General features: G+C 40.1%; 1 protein-coding gene across 4 annotated transcripts in view; it reads right to left on the reverse strand.

The window, feature by feature from the left end:
• Positions 1-17,648, reverse strand: part of HNRNPU (heterogeneous nuclear ribonucleoprotein U) — a 30,897-nt gene extending 13,249 nt beyond the window's left edge. For 3 of the 4 annotated variants that reach the window (XR_011975446.1, XR_011975445.1, XR_011975447.1), the window contains exons 1-13: positions 16,686-17,648; positions 15,482-15,593; positions 15,326-15,399; positions 13,084-13,223; positions 12,540-12,639; positions 12,065-12,177; positions 11,457-11,720; positions 10,613-10,732; positions 10,212-10,340; positions 9,784-9,952; positions 9,237-9,491; positions 8,643-8,827; positions 7,884-7,955 (exon numbers count right to left, since the gene is read on the reverse strand). Coding sequence is in view for 1 of the 4 variants with exons in the window: in XM_072647635.1 (XP_072503736.1) it covers positions 7,367-7,420; positions 7,884-7,955; positions 8,643-8,827; positions 9,237-9,491; positions 9,784-9,952; positions 10,212-10,340; positions 10,613-10,732; positions 11,457-11,720; positions 12,065-12,177; positions 12,540-12,639; positions 13,084-13,223; positions 15,326-15,399; positions 15,482-15,593; positions 16,686-17,415 (2,517 nt within the window). In the remaining 3 variants the exon portion in view is untranslated. Of the gene's footprint in view, positions 1-6,310; positions 7,421-7,883; positions 7,956-8,642; positions 8,828-9,236; positions 9,492-9,783; positions 9,953-10,211; positions 10,341-10,612; positions 10,733-11,456; positions 11,721-12,064; positions 12,178-12,539; positions 12,640-13,083; positions 13,224-15,325; positions 15,400-15,481; positions 15,594-16,685 lie in introns of those variants that run through there. The other variant, XM_072647635.1, reaches the window with a different exon arrangement.
• Positions 17,649-18,752: the final 1,104 nt, after the last annotated feature.

Genomic DNA, 18,752 nt, shown 5'->3' on the forward strand with positions numbered 1-18,752 from the left:
ACAGGATCAAAGGCCAATGGGACTTCTTGTCCTAGCTTGGTCAACTGTATTTTGCCTCACTAGAGTTGGTAGGCTAGATGATCTGCAAAGTTGTTTTTGACATGTTTCTAAGATAGGATAAGCACAGCAGTTCACTTTAGAATTGTGTGCTCAGTTGAATGTGAGGATACTCCCTCGCTCCCTGCCCTTTTTTGTATTAATTTCCTCGGTTATTTTGTAGTAAAAGGTCCATTGACTGCTTGTTTGTGTAGATGGTGGGATGACTTATTGCCCTCTTAAAATACCAATGGGGATCAAATATAGAATACGTAGCATTTTAAAATTTCATTATTTCAAGACAAAATTTCTGAAATAAAGGTTTTGCTAAGAAATTATCATTTCTACATTTAGACTAAGGTTTTACTCTGGAACCTAAAAAGGTACGTTTGTCATTTTTAAAATGTCAATTACCTTATCTTGGAAGAAAGGCTGCTTCATCCAGGAATGTGAAAATTACATGTGGAATCAGCACTGACTGCTTCTTACAAATTTTTCCAAAATAAAATTTAGTTGAGTTCCAATATTAGTAATACTTAAGATTTCAAAAGATCCATGGTTTCCTCCATGTGGATATTCTCTCTACCAAAGCAGATCACACAAACTCAGTGCCTCAGTAGATGGTGTTCATAAACTGGGCAAAATACTTATCACCTTGTGGGCAAACTTCCGGTGAGCAATCTCTCGTGATTTAGCTAAGCTGGTCCTCATAAAATAGTGAGCTTTTTTCCTAGCTTGGTAGGGCCTGCCAGAGCATGTACCCTAGTGGCATAGCTTTCAAGGACCCAGCTTCATCTTCATGCCAGGATGAGGCTTCAGCATAAAACCTTATTGGAAAACTAAGAAGAAAAAGGCCTGGAATAAATGCATTTTAGCCACTGTTCCCAATTCCTCACCTGATCTCATTAAGAATTATTACCTCCCATTACAGACCCATTAACATAGCCTAACATCAATGCCAAATTGAACCTAAAATCCAACTACAACGCTCAAAGGTGTTTCTTTATTGCTAATAAGAAGCCAACTTTCCTTAATCTGTATATAGCTAAATATCTTTAACTTCAATGTAGGGTTTTCAACCGAAACCCCTTAAAGCATGGCACTATCATTCTTCATTTCAAAATCTTTTTCAAAAACGAGGAAAATACACAAGTTAGAATTATATTGCTAATCAAAACAGACTAGGAATCATACCAAAATGTCTTCCAACAATTAGACTAATAAAACATTTTCATTATATGAAATATAAGATGCGAGCTTGCATTTTAGTTAGTTACCAAATGGCTAAACTATGATAAATGTACCTGAAATCCAGTATTCAAAGGCAATCTCTTCAGTTTCCTCATTCATAAAATGAGGTTGGAGCAGCTTATCGCTAAAATCCTATGTTCTGTGTTCTTTCTGTTGAACCATTGCCACTTGATGATTGAGAAGTGATTATCATACATGGGGATTTTAGGTAGATATCTTCAAAAATAGCTAGGCCATTTGCCTGACATTTACTTTTTGATAAGAGTCAAGTTCTCTTCAACTGATGGTGGAATGTTTGGATTCCAGGTGAAACCATTAAGACCTTTGCTTAGCTGTTGTTTCTTGGTTGTCTGTTATCTAATTATCAAGGTTTTGTTTTTTTTTTTATTTGAAGCCAGTATATATTACATTAGATCCTGAAACAATTTAAAACTTCACATGGCTGCAAGTTCATTTAATTAAAAATTGTCTCAACCTGCTACGTCACCTAATCAAACAGCGGCTATTTAGTGGCAAAACCCTGAAAACCTACTTTGTGAAACATCTCATCCCCAAGCAATGCTGGTGTACTCTCCCTCCCCCAAACCCCACATTTATACCCCTCTAGGGAATGAGGTGCCCCACATAAATGTACTTTTCAGATGACTGAAGCTTACCTCTTAAAAGTGTCAAACTTTAAAAATGCTTTGACATTACTTCCCTGCCTCATTTAACAGGGTATGTTTGCTGAACATTTTTAGGTCTTGGTCCATTGTTATGACTTAAACCATGCTATTTAACAGTGGTGCTCTCAAAAGCTAATAGAACTAAGTTTGAAAGGATGTTTTGCCTTTTCACATATTTCTTTTTCTTACTTAATTTAATCCTTATCTTTTCCTTCGATGTCTAGAATGGCTTGAAATTTGCTAGAGAAAACCAAATTGCCAAGTTTGGAAAATTGTTAACCCTAAGTTTACATCTGATTTTGTCACTAAATTTGATTCCTTCCCTAGCACAAGTATAACATACATTTGGTAGTCATTTGAAGTGTCAGAAGTTTTCCCCCTGGGTTCCTGGCCATATGTTCAAAAAGTTTGAGAGCCCTATTAAGTAGGATGATATATACACCTCTATTATATGAAACTAAGGGGGTGTTTAATCCCATAAAAATAATTGGATTCCACTGAGTAAAACCAATTCAGGGATAAACAATAACTAGGACATGGTGCTATAGGCTTTTTTGTAAAACCCTCCAAAGCTAGACTGGTTTTGCAAATATGTCCCACTGATTATATGAAGGAATGGATGGTTCAGTGCAAAACCCATCATGCCTCAAAACACATGACACGACAATTGTCATCTTTATTTAAAGAGATTAAGTGCTTAATGACCCAGTTCTTGAAATTACTCTCTGCCTTTAAAAAATAAGATCTTAACTTAGCATATTTTGGATATAGAAGCACAACAGATGTGTCCAGAAAAGTTAACTTAATAAAATGAAATCTTCATTTGGTCATAAAATCATAAGCAAAACTAATTGAAAGCTGAACACATCCAAATTTTTAGAATTTTAAGTTTCTCTCCAACCCCACAAAAGTAAAATTAAAAATTTAGACTATAATCTAAGCAAGGATTGTTTAAATGGAACAGCAATTACATAATTTAACGAGGCCACATGTTAACAAATTAAGTGTTTTTAGGATATGCTCAAGGAAGATAGACATGTAATATACTATACTTTTTCTATACTTTCTAAGCACTGATCATATCGTATAGCCAGATTTTCATGCTTTCTTAAGTTGAAGACACACAGCAGTGTAGAAACTACTTTAGGTTCCACCAAACTGTAGACAAGTAGAATGGCTCAGGACTAAATTCAAAGGCCCCAAACCAAAAGCTAATCCTTGCTGAGTCATTAGCTCATTATGACCTTGGAAAGAATTCCCAACAGCAAACTGTTCCCCCTTAATTTTTTTAATACCAGAAGAGAATTTTTAAAAGACGGGATTACATATGCCTTAAGAAGTATCTTGATTTGGTGTTGAGCCAGAGTCTACATGTTTTGAGGATGTGATAGGTTCAGTTTCTGCTTCTTTAAACACTTCTAAGAAAATAATCATTTTAACTGTAAGAGAAATGGGAAGCCAGTAATTTTAAGTGTTTTATCATCGAACCTCTACTGTCTGATGTATGGAGATTATGCTCAATCTCCACCAAGAGAAAGGCAGGAATGAGTTATTTGTCCAATATTTTGTGTTAGGGAAACAGAACCTATTCTATAATAATTTATGTTGCCTTTATACCAAGGTAATCACAATTTTCATCATATTTAAGCAGTGTAGCACAGTGGAAGTTATGTATTCATACTGAATTAGAATTTTGACTGGTAACTTGGTACATCTAAATTGAGTAAAGTCTTTTTAACCTCTACAATACCTCTAAAATCTGGGAGGGAAGTAATGTAAATTAGCTCTGAAGTTAGAATACTAAGAAAGCTTACTTTCTAATTATTGTCTCTTCATAGCTTTAGAGTAGTGCAATCTACTGCAGTGATAATTTCACTTTTCTTACTATAAATATTAATTTATATTAATAACACCTATTACCTAGGTGTTTGCTATTTTTGACCTGTTTTTCTATGGCCCAGTTTTTCATCAATAACCAGAAGCATAAAATCTTTACTGATACTCAGTTCAGATAGTGGCTAGCAATCAAATACCTTCTGGTCACTTCACACTATTCAGAACACAACTGCCCCAGAGTAAAAAAAACCTGTAATCAATGAAGATACCAGTATACTCAAGAAGAATTTAAAGATTTCTGATACTTTTGCTAAAACAAGCACAAAATATTGCAAAAAAAGACCAATCACTTTCCACAAATAGGCTTGTACTTGCTACAAAGAGCTGACCTTTGATATTCTAAAGTTTAGGCAGGACCAATTAAATCATTCTACGATAAATTAGCATATGTGCTTATACATTTTCCTAGATCACTCAAGTCTTCCAGTCTTGAAGATTCCCTTAAAATCCTCTAAAAATTCCTTTCCCCTAGTCATTCTCCTTAAGAAACAGGGTGCTAACTTAAGTAGGTTGTGTTTCTTAACATCCTTGAAAACACCTCTTCTACTTCTTCCTGTTCTTTAAACTTTAAATCACAGATGCCTGCCCAAGGTCGAAGTCAACATCCAGTAAACCAATGGAATGTCATCATCTTTCTAGTCATAGATACTCTTTACATACTGTGCTATATTGCTAAATTAGGGCAAATGTACTACCCCCTTTTATACTACCCTAACGTACTATTATCTTTTCTAGTCATATTTACTATCCCTGCATATAATCCTTACCTTAAGGATGGTTCCTTAATTGCCAATTTAACCCCAAATCATTGCCATCTCCAAGACATTGCCTCCAACCTACTTTGTCAAAAATCCCAAGGTAAAACATCACCATCTTAGCCTCTTTAAAAATAAACTAACTAGATTGGTTTGCTATTCTACTCATCATTTTGCTTAAAAAGTGTAACGGGGGAAAAACTGAATTGGGTTGAAGTAACCCACCATAAAATCCTCTCAATTATTTTAATGCAATTTTTCCTCTACTGGGGAGATGGAAAATCCATACTTTTAACTCTTAACATTCACAAATATCACTCAGAGGGTTCCTGATCTTACTTCAGTGAAACGTCTAAGATTAACTCCCAACTACTTTTCTTACTGAAAAAGTCCCAATCAGTTTTAGATTTTTCTGATTGGTGACTGCCTATTACCCCCAATTTATCAACAGCATTATTACCAACCACCAATTAGTATACTTTTAAGTCTTCTGATCTTATCCAAGTCCTGCCTGTTATTTGGGCAATCCTCTCTCTCAGCCAGACTCCTTAATATTTATAAGGATAATTCTTCCACTACCGACTCTGAAGGCTCAGTTAAATCACTTGGCAAATTTGACTTGCATGACCCTTTTTCTGAAAAGAAATTGGATAGTAATGGGAGATGCTCTGGTGTTATTGTGATGTCTTATAATTGTGATAATCAGTTGAATGTGAAAATGTATTAAGTCTTGGTTAAGACACCACAGGCCCAATACCAAGTGTATTAAGTTGTTGGGCTTTTTTCACTTCTTAATAAGAATGGGAAAAGTAATAACAATTTAGCCCCACACATTTGGACAGTTAAGAGTGAACCAATTCTTATCTACATCTATAACCCACTATATTTCAGTAGCTTATGTCCCTTTATCAGTGCCATCTTTAAATATTTGCTAGGGTCATCTTAACTACAAAAGTTTATGATAAAATTGGTTTTGTTCCAACTAATTTTGAATAAACCCTAACCACCACTTTGCATAAGAGAAATCTTCTACAAGGGATTCCTAGACTTCAGATAACAAAAAGGCTTAAAATTTTATATAACAACTAATACAAAAAACTAATAATATAATTAGAAAATCCATTAAAAGTAATGCTGATTAACAACCTAAACTGGGAAAGAAAAACTTGAAGTCAAATTTTAGTTCTACAGTTTGACTCCTATTTCCTCACTTCATAGTGAGAGTCCTTTAAAATTTGTGTTCTGTGCAAACCCAATAAAATTACAATTAGGGGATCTAATTATCACATAGCTATAATATTAAGTTAGCAGTGTTGTGTAGTAGTGAATCAATGATGACTGGCTCATATGATCAATAGCTTCTAAAAGCAATTGTTCCCATACAGCGGGTTACATGTACTATAAATACATTTGTGGACAGCAATTTTAACATCTTTTAATATGTAATGATAGAACAGTATTAACTTCTCCCAGCCAGTACCCTTTCCCCTCCTAACATTTTAAAGTCTTGGGGGCGGGGGGGAAATACAACTTTACATCAGTATTTCTAAATAAATCAGTTGCCAGTACACATTTAAGTTTTTAAAACCTAAATGTTCCAAGTGCAGAGAAATGAAGCTGTCCAGAAAGCACACACTTATAAAGTCTCCCCCTTTGGGGAGATTTAAAGGGATTTTGGACCTTGATGGCGAGAATCCCAAACAAGAGTAAAATGAATTTATTTTATTGCAAACAAACGTCTAAATTAATTTCTCCACCCACTTTCTTTAGAAAGAAAAAGAAATCAGCAGGCTAAGGAGATACCCATTCAAGAACTGACATGATTAAAAATTAAGAGATAAATGGGTGACTCACAATTTCATTAGCTTACAAAGATGGTGGAGTTAACTACTACAAGCACACTAGGTATACAGTATTTTGTGGGAGAAGGGGTATACAGACATAGCTAACTTCATATAGATCCCATTAGACAACTGGATTTACAACAAGTTTTGTTTAATAAGAAATGGGCAAAGCCAGCTTTCTTTTCAGAATCAAAATGCAGAACAAATGGAAAAAAATTATGGTGTTGTACCTTCACAAGTTTGAGCCTCCACAGATAATGCAACCAAGTTTTACATTTTAAAGAGCCCTTCTACATACACTCCATCTTCCCTATTTGGCTCCAAGTTTTACCTTCAATTCCCCAGCAATGCCAATTCCATTGTTATAAAAACCCATCCCAGTTATTGCCAAGAACTACTGCTTAGTTTACCCCCTCCTCTAACCCACCAAACTACAGAGAGGATGGAGTGTAATGTGAGCAGTACAAAGTCATGAAATTCATGAGGACCACTAAAGCCCTTACATGAATCTGGTTGCTAACATTTCTATTGTATTGTGACAAATGACTCCCGACTGTTATTCTCGGTGAGAAATGGGGGGAGTAAATCTTAATAAAAGACACCAGGTACAAAGCAACATTTTACTTTTGTTGTGGTAAAAAAAAAAGTCACATTTTACAGATAAAATGTAGAACCCTGAAATACTGACACATTCTCTTATCGTGCACAATGCTGAGGTTCTCTTACGATTCACTTTAAAACTGCAATTAAAAATGTACAAAAAAGAAAAGAAAAAAATCAACCCACAAAGCTTCTAAAAAAGGAACCCGCAGGCACTTCCTCTTGTGGAATGTTTAAAAAGTTAGCCTACTAAAGAAAACAGTCGACTTCTTGTGAAGGTTTTGGAGAAATATGTATCAGTTCGTTTTTATTTGGGTATTCAATAATATCCTTGGTGATAATGCTGACTCCATGGCTTCTGACCCCAGAATTGCTGCAAGAGAAAATTTGTTTTTTTTAAAGAAAAAACACATCAATAAGCCACTCAAGTTGCTTTTAGGATATGACATTGAATCTAACGCAGAGCAATGTGTCTGCTAGAACAGATTAGACCTGTCTTACCTCTGATTTCATTAAAACACCATATTTAATTATAGCATTAATATCCCCAAATGATCAACACATTATAAAAGGGCACACCAGGACCTGGTCAGCTAAAACTAAATACCATATATTAATTAGCAATTTTTAAACTATCAAATTAGGCTATCATTTGTACCTGAAGATGAATTTTGGGCTGGAAGAACTTCCACAAAACACTGGCTAATGCCAGTGTGGGACACTTCACCATTGCATTTTAACATTTTGGTAACCAGTGGAAGAGTTTTCAGGACTGATTCTTGTTCCAACTCAAGATACAAATAAATGTGAAGTGGAAAGTACATAAAATTACTTACACCCTGCTGCCACTGGTTGTAGCCCTGAGATTGATTTTTGTAGCCACGATTGTTTCCTCGGCCTCTGAAGTTCTAGAGGAAAAAAAATTAATCTTAAGTACTGCTAACAAATACAGCAATTTGTCCTTGTACAACTTGTTCCATGCTCTAGAACAGGTGGAAGGAGGTCACTAGATATTAAAAACAAAACTAACATTCTATCAATATCTTAATTTGAAGACAGGGCCTGGGGGAAGGGGAGGAAGTTAGAGAGGGTAGTCATCTAATCAGCATTCCTTATTAAAACTCTAGAAGTTCTGGGCATCTCCTATTGGCATCTCAAATGATTATCACCCACTGGGCAATCTGACACCTTCTAAAGCCCTAAAATTGGATTGTAATTGCCTACTAAAAATTTTTTCAATCAACTCTATATTCTGTTTGATGACTTCATTTTGGAACTGTAGCTCTTAAATCATCAAGAATGGTAATAGGAAATTAAGTTCCTTTAAAAAGGATAACATCATCTTCATATTCTGAAGGAACTCAAGCACATGAAACTCCTATTTATGTGAACATTGGGGTTGCTGGACTTATTAAAAACAAGCAAAAATTAATTACTTAAGCTTAGAACATCTACAGAAACAAATCTCAAATGCACTACTTTTAACCTCCACTGGTTCACAATTAATTACAAAATTCTTACTATTCTATCAAATACAATCCATACAACACATTCAAAAAGTTAGTGTAGTGCCTGTAGATATTAGTAAAGATTACCTGGTTGTAGTTCCCCCTGTTGGGCATTCCACCTCTGTTGTAGTTGCCTCTGTTTGAATAACCACCTCTGCTAGGAAAGACAGGGCCACGAGGGTATGGATAACCAATTCCTCCACTTCCTCCACCACCACCACCACGCTGTGGCATATTTCCCCTCCTATTATAACCACCACGATTCCCAGGAGCTAAAAGGAAAGGAAATTATAACATCTTTGTACATTCACACACAGAGCAAACTAAAAATTTAATGCCACAATTTAAACAGTTAACATTGATCATGTTTTATGAATAGGTTACACAGCAGACCGAGATTATTATAACACACTTAACTATAAAAGTTTAATGTCAAATCACAAATGGATGATGAGGTTAATATCAATACTAATAAAAGCTGAGACAAAATTTCGAAGTACGACGACTTTATTAAATACTAAGCTTTTTTGCTCTACTTTGTAGATAAAAATGTTTATCTCATTTGGAGTTTAGGTTCAGATCAAAATGAAATTAGATTTGTACTTCATATTACTGTATCATTCCATTTTAGCCCAATTTAGAAATGCTGTGAAAATCTTAGAACTAAAAATGTCAACTTACCACCTCCTCTAAAGTTTCCACCACGCATATTAAATCCTCCACGACCTCTATGACCACCTCCTCTATTAAACTGGTTTTTGCCACTCTTATTCTTATTGCTTTTCTTAGAGCCAGTATTCTGTTTCTTTTCTGGAGGAAGAGATTTTTTACTTTCTTCCTTATACTGCTCCAAAAGCTTTTGGGCTTCTTCTTTCTGCAGTTCTACATAGGTGATTTCATCAAAACACTCAGCTACCTCTGGCAGTGTAAAGTTCCCTATAAAGTGAAGAAAACAAAATGTATTAAATTTCCAAAAATATTTTTGGCTTTGATCAGAAATTGCAATCACTTAATTCCTATCATTTTATCCTCTAATTTTTTGGCTTTTCAGGTTTAAAAAAAAAAATCACAGAGCTAAATAGATAATGATAATAGCAAGAGTCAATACATTATTAATAAAAGAAAAATAAATACTGTAAAATGCTTTTAAGATTACAAATTAACTCCTTGTAAAGACCTAAGCATCTAAACAATGGCTTCCAGAAGATATCAAAACAAAATTTCATGCCTTTCATTTTGAGAACTGCGTGTTCTGGAAGATCCTTCCCCTCCACCTCTGCCTTCTTCTGTGTTCTTTGCTTGTAGTCTTCATCTTTTGGGCAAACTACTACAGCTTTGCGCTGAAAGCCTGCGAACAGGCACATTTTTCTCCTCTGGGCAGCTGCAGACACATTTGTCTAGAACAAAAGTTACGTAACAATAAATTTGACAGCTACGGTCAGCTGCAAAAAGAATATTCATCCATTTGTTGTGAACGTTATCAGTGTTTATTAGGCAATTGTGCATAGCTATGTGCCAAGTGCCACACAAGACTAAAATAACTCTTCCACCAAAACATCACTGGAAAAAAAAAGTATTCCCAACTGCTGGAACATTCCAGTTTAGACTTCTAAATAACCTACAAGAATAAAATTCAATCTTAAAGCCACAGCATACCTGATCCAGAATAAAGTTCCGCTTCTTACGAGCAGCTATTTCAATGAATTTTCCAAGACACTGTGGGGCTCTCTGCAACAGTGTGTTCAATTTTCCAGTATCAGCCATCTGTCTCTTAAAGCCTGCCACCTAGAAAACATTTTCTCATGAGTTTAAGATCAAGATAATTTTAAAACTTAATTTTAATTTTTTAAATTAATACAGGCATCTACTCCATTTTCTTAAGGTACTTGCCCTTTAAAGGACTTACTCCAAACAGCACAATTAAGATAATGAAGCCTACTTTTAAGCTACAAATTTCCTATTATTTATGTGATCATAGTATAAGTGAACCTATCAGAGAAAGTCAAATAGATTTCAAATGAACATGTCATACTTCCCAGATTATAGATGTTACTTACCATCATTTTATCCATAATAGTGTTTGTTCCAAGAATATTGTATTTACCAGGATTTTCTGCTGCATGCTTAGTAACCCAGGTGGTTTTTCCAGCTCCTGGCAAGCCAATCATCATAACAACCTGAAATCAAAAGGCAAAAATATTATTTTGCTATTCAACCATACTCAAAAAAGGTCAGGCTGAACTTTTAATAAGTTTTCAAGAAATCAGAATACTATCTATTCCCTACACCCAAAAATAAAAACTCGTATGCATTACTCTTAATGACAGTACTACATAAAGGACTTTTACTGTTTTGGTCCATGGGACTACTTTATGAACAAGGAAATATGCTAAGAAAAAAAATTCCATTTAATTCTTAACATTTTTCAGTAGGCTGCCATGGAAAAAACTGCTGTACCCATTGTACACTAAGTTAAGAACTCTGACATTAACAAGCTATGTAAACCTTGGACAATTCCTTTAGTCTGTTACCTCATTTTTAAAATGCCAAGAGTTTAATACTTATCACAACTTCACAGTGACAGCATAAGGACCTACGGAACAGCAAGCGCTTTGAAAATCCTAGGCTTCTCAATGTACCAATAAAACACTATTTGAATGCAAAGAGGAAAAAGCACCAGAAATACTGCTCTGCCCTTAAAGCACAAATAACACACTAAAAAATATTTGTGCCATCTAAATGAAGATGGAACACTTAAGAAATTAGCAAAAGCTGCACTTAGAAGTAAATTTTAAAAATTAAAACCAATATGCTAGTTGCAAAACCTTACTGAGCAGTACAGAATTGCCAAACATTCAATCAATCTCAAAGTGACTAAACAGACAAAATAATTTCACTTACTTCACAATCTTTCTTCTCATCTGGTCCTTTTGGCCCTCTAACACGATCATCTAAGGAGACATTCTGGATGAAAGTATATTCTTCAGGTATTGGGAAATATGGCTCTTCCTTCTGACCAAAATTAAATTCAACTGCACAGTTATGGCAGAGAACATGAGGGAAAAGAGGTCGTCCAGCAAGAACCTCCTTGTTAATTTTGAAAGCAACACCAAGATCTTGTCCATTCTTCGCATAGGAAAGCTCCACTTCTTCACCTTCAAAATTCTGTTAAACAATTAATATTTCAGTAACAAATATATTTGACATTTTCTAAAGTTCAGCGAAGTTTCAGAAGTAAAATTTTAAAAATATCAGAACTCAAATGGGTGAAATTTAAGATCCACATTATCTTAACGAATATGCTAATCAGTGTAACATATATCTATGTTGTATTTTAATGACTTCCGTTTCTGGAAAATGTCTAAAAGTTACTGTTTGTAAAATTAAGTTATCCCAAACTCCTAAAAACCAATTCTCTATTACTCTCCAGAAACAACACTGTGCACTTCTCTAATCTAATGGTATACCTAAGGAATAAATTCAAAATTGTCTTTGTAGTTACAACTTACAGCAAAACATGAAATGACATCATTTTCATCAAACTTGTCCCCATAGTCTTCAGTCTCACAGTTGCATGTTTTTATTCCTTTTAGAGAATACCCATAAGAAAATTCTTCTTCACCTAAAGGTAGAAAATTTTAATTAGTTTGCAGTTGCCAGAACTAATTTATTAAAAATCCAACATGAATTTTCATTTTAATTTTGAGTGGCACTTTCCCTTTGGGGGTGAGGGAAGAAAATTCAAAAAGCAGAGTTTGTTTACTTCAGAACCCTGCACTTCTTATCAATTCTAGGCACTTGATAACAGATTATTCTTTATGTCTAAATTTCCTGAAAGCAGACAGAAAACTAAGTAAATAGGAATGGGTTACTGTAAAATTCTAGTTTTATCATTATGAATTCACATTTTAGCCATAAATCTAGGCTAATTTGTGGTGAGACCTATGTATACCTTATATACAATGCATACACAAATGGTCTTACCAAGTAACATTCCACTGGTTGTAAGCGACCAGCCAATCCGGACTTCATGTATGTCAATATCTTTTGTATATAAATGCCTCACTGGGATCTTCTCTGTAACCTGAAGGGAAGACAAATCACCAAGTCTGTATATAGACTAGGAATGAGAAATTTCTGGATCTAGTTTGAGATTTCTGCTGATGTGAAATTTATTATTACTAGTCACTGCTGACTGCTGCTGTGATGGGAGATTCTTTCCTAACCTTTTTCACAACAGGCAGTTGTAGACTTATTCATGAAATATGAGTCTAATTTTTTTCATAGCTTTCAATTTAAATATTTTATTGTCCCCATTCCTACTGTAAAAATAAAACTAAGTTTGGTCCAATTCTAGCTAAGTCCCACCATGACGTTTTTCCCACATTTGAGTGTTACACATAATGATTTCATAATAATTTCCTTTGAATGCATAGAAAAATTTGTTAATGTTTAGGATTCTACTTAAGAGGCTTAAAAAATGCCAAACTACAGCAAGTAGTATTCCTTATCATAAAATTTGTGTTACCTTCATCTCAAAGCAAACTTTGCCTTTTGAAACTCCATAAGAAGCTCTTCCTCCAGCCCAAAGAAAAGCAAAACTCTCCATAGTAAGTGAAGAAGCACTGAGACGGTCTCTTGAGATTTTAAAATGTAGATCACAATTATCTGTAAGTATAACAAGTATGTGTTATTTTCTTTTGCCCTAACTTTAAGTCTTAAGGACCATAAAAACAAATCCCCCAAGTTATTACAACTTTCTTGATGTTGCATAAACACTTCACATTGAGATGAATCATTACTTTATCTGAACTGCTCCGAGATTAAATAAACCCCACTCCCGCCAAAAATCTCTTGTGCCAAATTCTGAATTGGAAGGCGGCAAATCAGACAAAAAATAAAAGATAAATCTCCATGGTTTTATATATGTACACTTTAAAAAAAAACCACTTAAGACAGGTAATGAAGACAATGTGATGTTCATACATACCTGCTCTGCTCTTTACCTTGATTTAGAGCCAAGCAGCAGAGGATAGCAGGAAATCACAAAGTGAAGCATGCCAGAAATCAGGTAGCATTTACCAGTGCCACAACATAATTGAAGGTAGGGAGGCCATGACCAACTGGTTTAAAATAGGGTGTGAGTTGTGGGTCTCAGCCCTTTGTAAATGTTAAGGACTACCTCAGGGCCCAAGGTCCTAAGTTTTCTTCAAAGATTTGTGAATGATCTCAATATTGTCAAGGTAGTATTTACAGAAAGTCACTAAGCACCTCCCCCTCAAGATCATAATACCAATACAGCTATCTCTCCATTATTCAGGACCTTTGCACCATGCAATTTTTTTTTTGTTTTGTTTTGGGGATACTTACTGCTTATTTGCACTTTTTGACTAATGTTAGAATAGGTAAATTCCTTTCAGGGTAAAGAAACTCAATTTATTAGGGAAAATAAGGAGTTAAAAGTATCTTTAGATTGCTTTATTCGTGGTATTTCTTTTACACCAAAGATGGAATACAGTTTTGCCAACTGACCTGGTTGACCTCAACTTTTTCTTCTTTATATAATGAAGGAATGATGAGCAAATTAAGATGTTTTTGGTAATCCTTTCTTCTTGGTTCAATAAAATAGGTAACGTACACTGCTGCTTTCTAAGGATCACCATTTACTCTGTGAATTATTTTGGGCCCAATATTTAAACAAAACAAAAAACTGAATACTGTCAGCTTTAAAAGGGAAAACTCTTATTGGTGATGTTGTTCTACCCACCCTAATCTCAAATTCCCTTCCACTGTTTCCACTAAAAATTTGCTTTCTGGGGGACTAAAACAATCTCAAGTTTTACACACCTTACCTGCCTGAATATTCCTATTTCTACCCTCTGTTCCCAAAAGACCATCTACATTAACAAATTTTGACCAGATAATGAATCAAGTACATTTTGTAAAGACACACAACCACTAAAATTAACTGAACAGACAGCCAAGGCCCACTTATAGGTTTGCAATGCTTCCACATAATCAATTACAACCCATCTGGGTAAAAGTAGCAGCATTACAGTGCTGCCCTTGATACCATTCGCTGCTGAAGAAAGCTAGTGGCCCAGAGATAGCCACTGCTGCTGCCCCAGGTCTTTGGAAGACACCAACTTATGTTAAAGCAGCAGCTACTGAACTGCAATTGAGAACAAAACAGCAGTTATTGAGAACATAATGTTACAGTTTAAATGTTAGAAAAAGGGAATATACTTGTGAACTAAAGGGAAAGTCATTAGTAAAGACAAATCTGGTAACTCCCAGTACCAAAAACTTCGAACAATGGGAAGTTCTAAATTCACTTAATGAAATTTTAAAAGTTTACAATAAATACTAGTCCCAATAAGGTCAATTACTAACTTCCCACCACTAATACTTATTACATTTTCTTACAAAACTCAAAAGACAACATGAGAATATATTTATAAATTACCTTTTCTATTCAAGAGTTAATCACCTAAATATTCCATACTTCAAGGGGGAAAAAAGCACCAAGTTGCTACAGGGTTGCCAAAGCAGAACATATGACTAAATTTTAAAATACCATTTTGTTTATACCTTACCTAGTCATTTCCATGAGGATTGTGGTAACCTTTATTTCAAAAGACTGGCATACAAGTTATTAATCAGATTATTTCTACACTTGCACAAGCTATTTTTCATAAATGCAAATTTCCTAAACATACTAGATTTTTGGTCCTATGCAAAATTAAGGAGATTGGAAGATATGCACTTACAAGTATCAAGACAAACCACTGTGTCATCAAAGTGTTCATCTTCCTCTTCAACCGGTGGCTGAGGAGATTTAGCTCTGAAAAAGAGAATTTGCCCCTGATGTAGCTTTCTTATTTGTGATTCATTGTGTAGTGAAATGATCAGATAAACTTCCCTACCTGCTGTACTTGTTTTCTTCAATGTACTCAAAATAGCCCCGGCCATGATCTTCACGAGGTCTTTTAACACCTCTCTTTTTGTCTCCACCTTTCTGCTCTGTTTTGCCATCTCCTACAAAGGTTAGGACATCTTTTTAAATTAAAAAAAAAAAGACGAACAAAAAAAAAAAAAACCCCCGCTGACCCGAAAACGAAGCCTATTCCACTTGCAACCTGCAAAGCTTAAAAAGCTTGCTATGTTAACCTGCCATTTTTTCCCGGTTTCAATAATCCTTTAATTGGCCAACCATTTACTATCCGAGGAAGAAGGAGGGCTAAGAAAGGAGTGCAGTTCGTGACGCAGCCCCGAGATAGCCCCGATCTCCTAGGCTGCTCGACGATTCCTGCGAGCGCCACATAGAATAGCGCGGAATAAGCAGAGCCCACGTGTATCCCAATGAGAGCAGAGCACGAAGGAGGAGGAGGGGCTCCGAGCCTTTTCCTCTCCCTTCCCTCCCCTCCCCCCACTCCGGCTGGGCCCGCGCTCCCCGCGGCCGCATTGTACGGATCGTCGTTCTAACTCTCCCCCGATTCCACCCCACCCCTACCCCCTCCCCGCCGGGACCGCCAACCGGAAGTGACGTCACGTCAGAGCCCCTGCACTCCTTGCACAATACGGTGGCAACGTGAGAGCTCGAGCCGCCACCGCGCGCCCGCCCCGGGACCTCGATCTCCAGCCCCCCCTCCCATCGTCCTCCCTTCTCCCTCCCCTCCCCCCAGTGCGGAGACATGTGCCCGCACCGCGCGCACGCAGCAGCGCCGAGCACGGGGGGGCCCTCTCCCGCCGCCAGCGGCCGCTCCTCCCCCTCCAGCGGCAGCTGCAGCTCCCCCTGGCTCTCGAGCCAGATAATGGTGGCGCCGCCGTCACACGCGCGCACACACATACACACACGCACACACACAGCCCGACACCTCACGGCTAATCTGGGATTCCCCCGCAACCGCCCCCCCATTTTCCCCTCCCCCATCCACGACTCCGGCCACTGGGAAAAGCAGCGACGCCCCCGCCCTTTCTTCGCCTTTCCCAAGCCCCCAGCCCCCTCTCGGGGGGGGACGGGTGGAGGCCCTGGGGCACGGTCCCCACCCCACCCCGGGCCCGCGGTTCTCCCCCGCTCCCGCCCCCCCACACTCCCAGCCACACACACATTCAGAAAACGCCACTCACCCGCCGCCGGAGCCCCGGGGCGGCCGCCGCCTCCGCCGCCTTCCGCCTTCTTCTTGCCTCCCGCCTGCTGCTGGGCCTGCCTGGCCGCCGAGGGAGGCGCCACCGTCACGGCGAAGAGCGAGGTGGGGCCGCCGCTCTTGCCCGCGGCCTCCTTGGCCGCCCCGCGCTGCTGCGGAGGCTGCTGGGGCTGCGGCGTGGCCGGCGGTTGGGACTGCTGCTCCCCGTGCCCGTTCTCGTCTCCCGCGCCCGCGTCCTCTTCCTCGTCCCCGAGTTCGTCCTCCCCTTCCTGGAAGCCCTGGTCGTCGCCGTTTTCGTCTTCCGAGGAGCCGCCCGCCTCCTCCTCCTCCATCGGGCCCGAATCGGCCGCCCCCGCGGCCCCGTTTTCTTCCCCTAGCTCCATCTGGTCGCCATCCAGGGCCGCGATCCCCTCCTCCTCCTCCTCTTCCTCCTCCTCCTCTTCCTCGTCGGCCGCGGTCGCGGCCTCCTGCTCGAGGCCTGCTCCCGAGGGCTGCGTGTGCGAGCGCCCGGCGGAATCCCCGCCCAGGTCCAGGCTGCCGTTCCCGGGCTCCAAGGTGGGGCGGCCTCCGGAGGCCTCCTCGTCGTCTAGCGCGGCCTGGAGCCGTTCCATGAGCTCGGCCTTGAGGCCCTTGTCAGAGAGGCGCCGCTTCTTGAGCTCCTCCTTCAGCTCCGACACCTTCAGCTTCTTCACGTTCACTGGCGAGGAACTCATCGTGAGGGCCCCAATTCACCGCTCGGCGCTGACTGCGACTCGGCTCCGCTCACACGGCCACTGGCGGCGGCTGCTGCGGCTGCTCCTCGGCCCCGGGCGGCGGCTGCGGCTGCGGCTGGAGTGGGGTTCGTGCTGCAGAGCGGACCCGCCTGGAGTCGAACGGCGCCAATTCCTTTCACCGAGTTCGCGAGGGAGACGCGGAGACTCGCCCGGCGCGAGCGAGCACGCAACGTCCTCTCGTCGGGGCGGCGTCGCGCACGTAATATACCCGCCCCTCCTCCTCCTCCCCTACGGTAGTTGCTGCGCAGTGGAAAAGCCCGCGCGGCGCGCTGCAGGCCCCCTCCTGCCTCCTTACCGTAGTTATCCCCCACACTACCTTTCGGGAGCGGAGCGCCAAAGGCCAGGGTGCCCTTCCCAGCGGCACCAGGCAAATGGAGGCCTGCGGAGTGCCCGGAAAGCAGCCCCTGCCCTTCCCCCCTGCCCGTGGCCTTTTCCTAGCCGAACTTCATGCATCGGTACTTTTCCTATTTTCTTCCCGTGCATCCTGCCTGTCACGAGCCACTGTACGTTTTGGGTTCGTGCCTAAATCATTTCTCCCGGTCCTTCCGGCCTAGGGCTGCCGTGGGACTTGCAGTGCCTTGTTTTTACTGAAGGGAGCCCCTCCGGGGCGGCCCGGGATCCTGCCCGCTCCAGTGTGTCTGACCTTGGAAGGTGTCTTGGCCATCACGCGGCGCAGGCCTCTGCTTAGCTGGCGTGCAGCTCCCATCTGGGGCGTTAGGCCTGGCCCGATCCCCTCTGGTTCTGCTTCTGGTCCGGTCGCAAGCTCCCTGCCCTGCCCTGCCCCTGGGAGACACAGTGCTTGTGGAGCTGCAGAGGGAGCCTGGCTTCCGGCATGAGGTCAGCCCCAGAACTGGACGATGGCTGGCCTTTTCGGGGTTTCTTGCCTGACGGGCCCCTAACACTGGCCTGTTGTACTCGGCGAACAGGCCCTAAATCCGTTCTCTGCGGATTAGGTGCTCTGTGAAGGCCGTCGGGCCGTGGCTTTTGTCCTGGAGGCTGGACCGTCCTAGTTCACAGACCCCTGCAGCAGGCCCGGCCTGCCCCTTCTTAAGAACCCAGGCGGAAGGCCCTTTGCCCTCCCCACCGTGAGCTTTCAGAACCAGCTGGCCGCTTCCCAGGCAGGTTTCATCACTGAACTCTGAATTTACGCCGTGTGCACCCTCCCTCCCTCCTGCAGATCGCAGCCCACCGTACCCTGTGTCCCTGATGCACTTCCCGCAGTCTCTGCCCACTCTCCTGGAGGAAGGCCTCCAGGCCTTTAACAGCCTCCGTTGGTG

This window comes from Notamacropus eugenii, chromosome 2 (assembly GCF_028372415.1).
Source record: "Notamacropus eugenii isolate mMacEug1 chromosome 2, mMacEug1.pri_v2, whole genome shotgun sequence".
NCBI lineage: Eukaryota > Metazoa > Chordata > Mammalia > Diprotodontia > Macropodidae > Notamacropus > Notamacropus eugenii.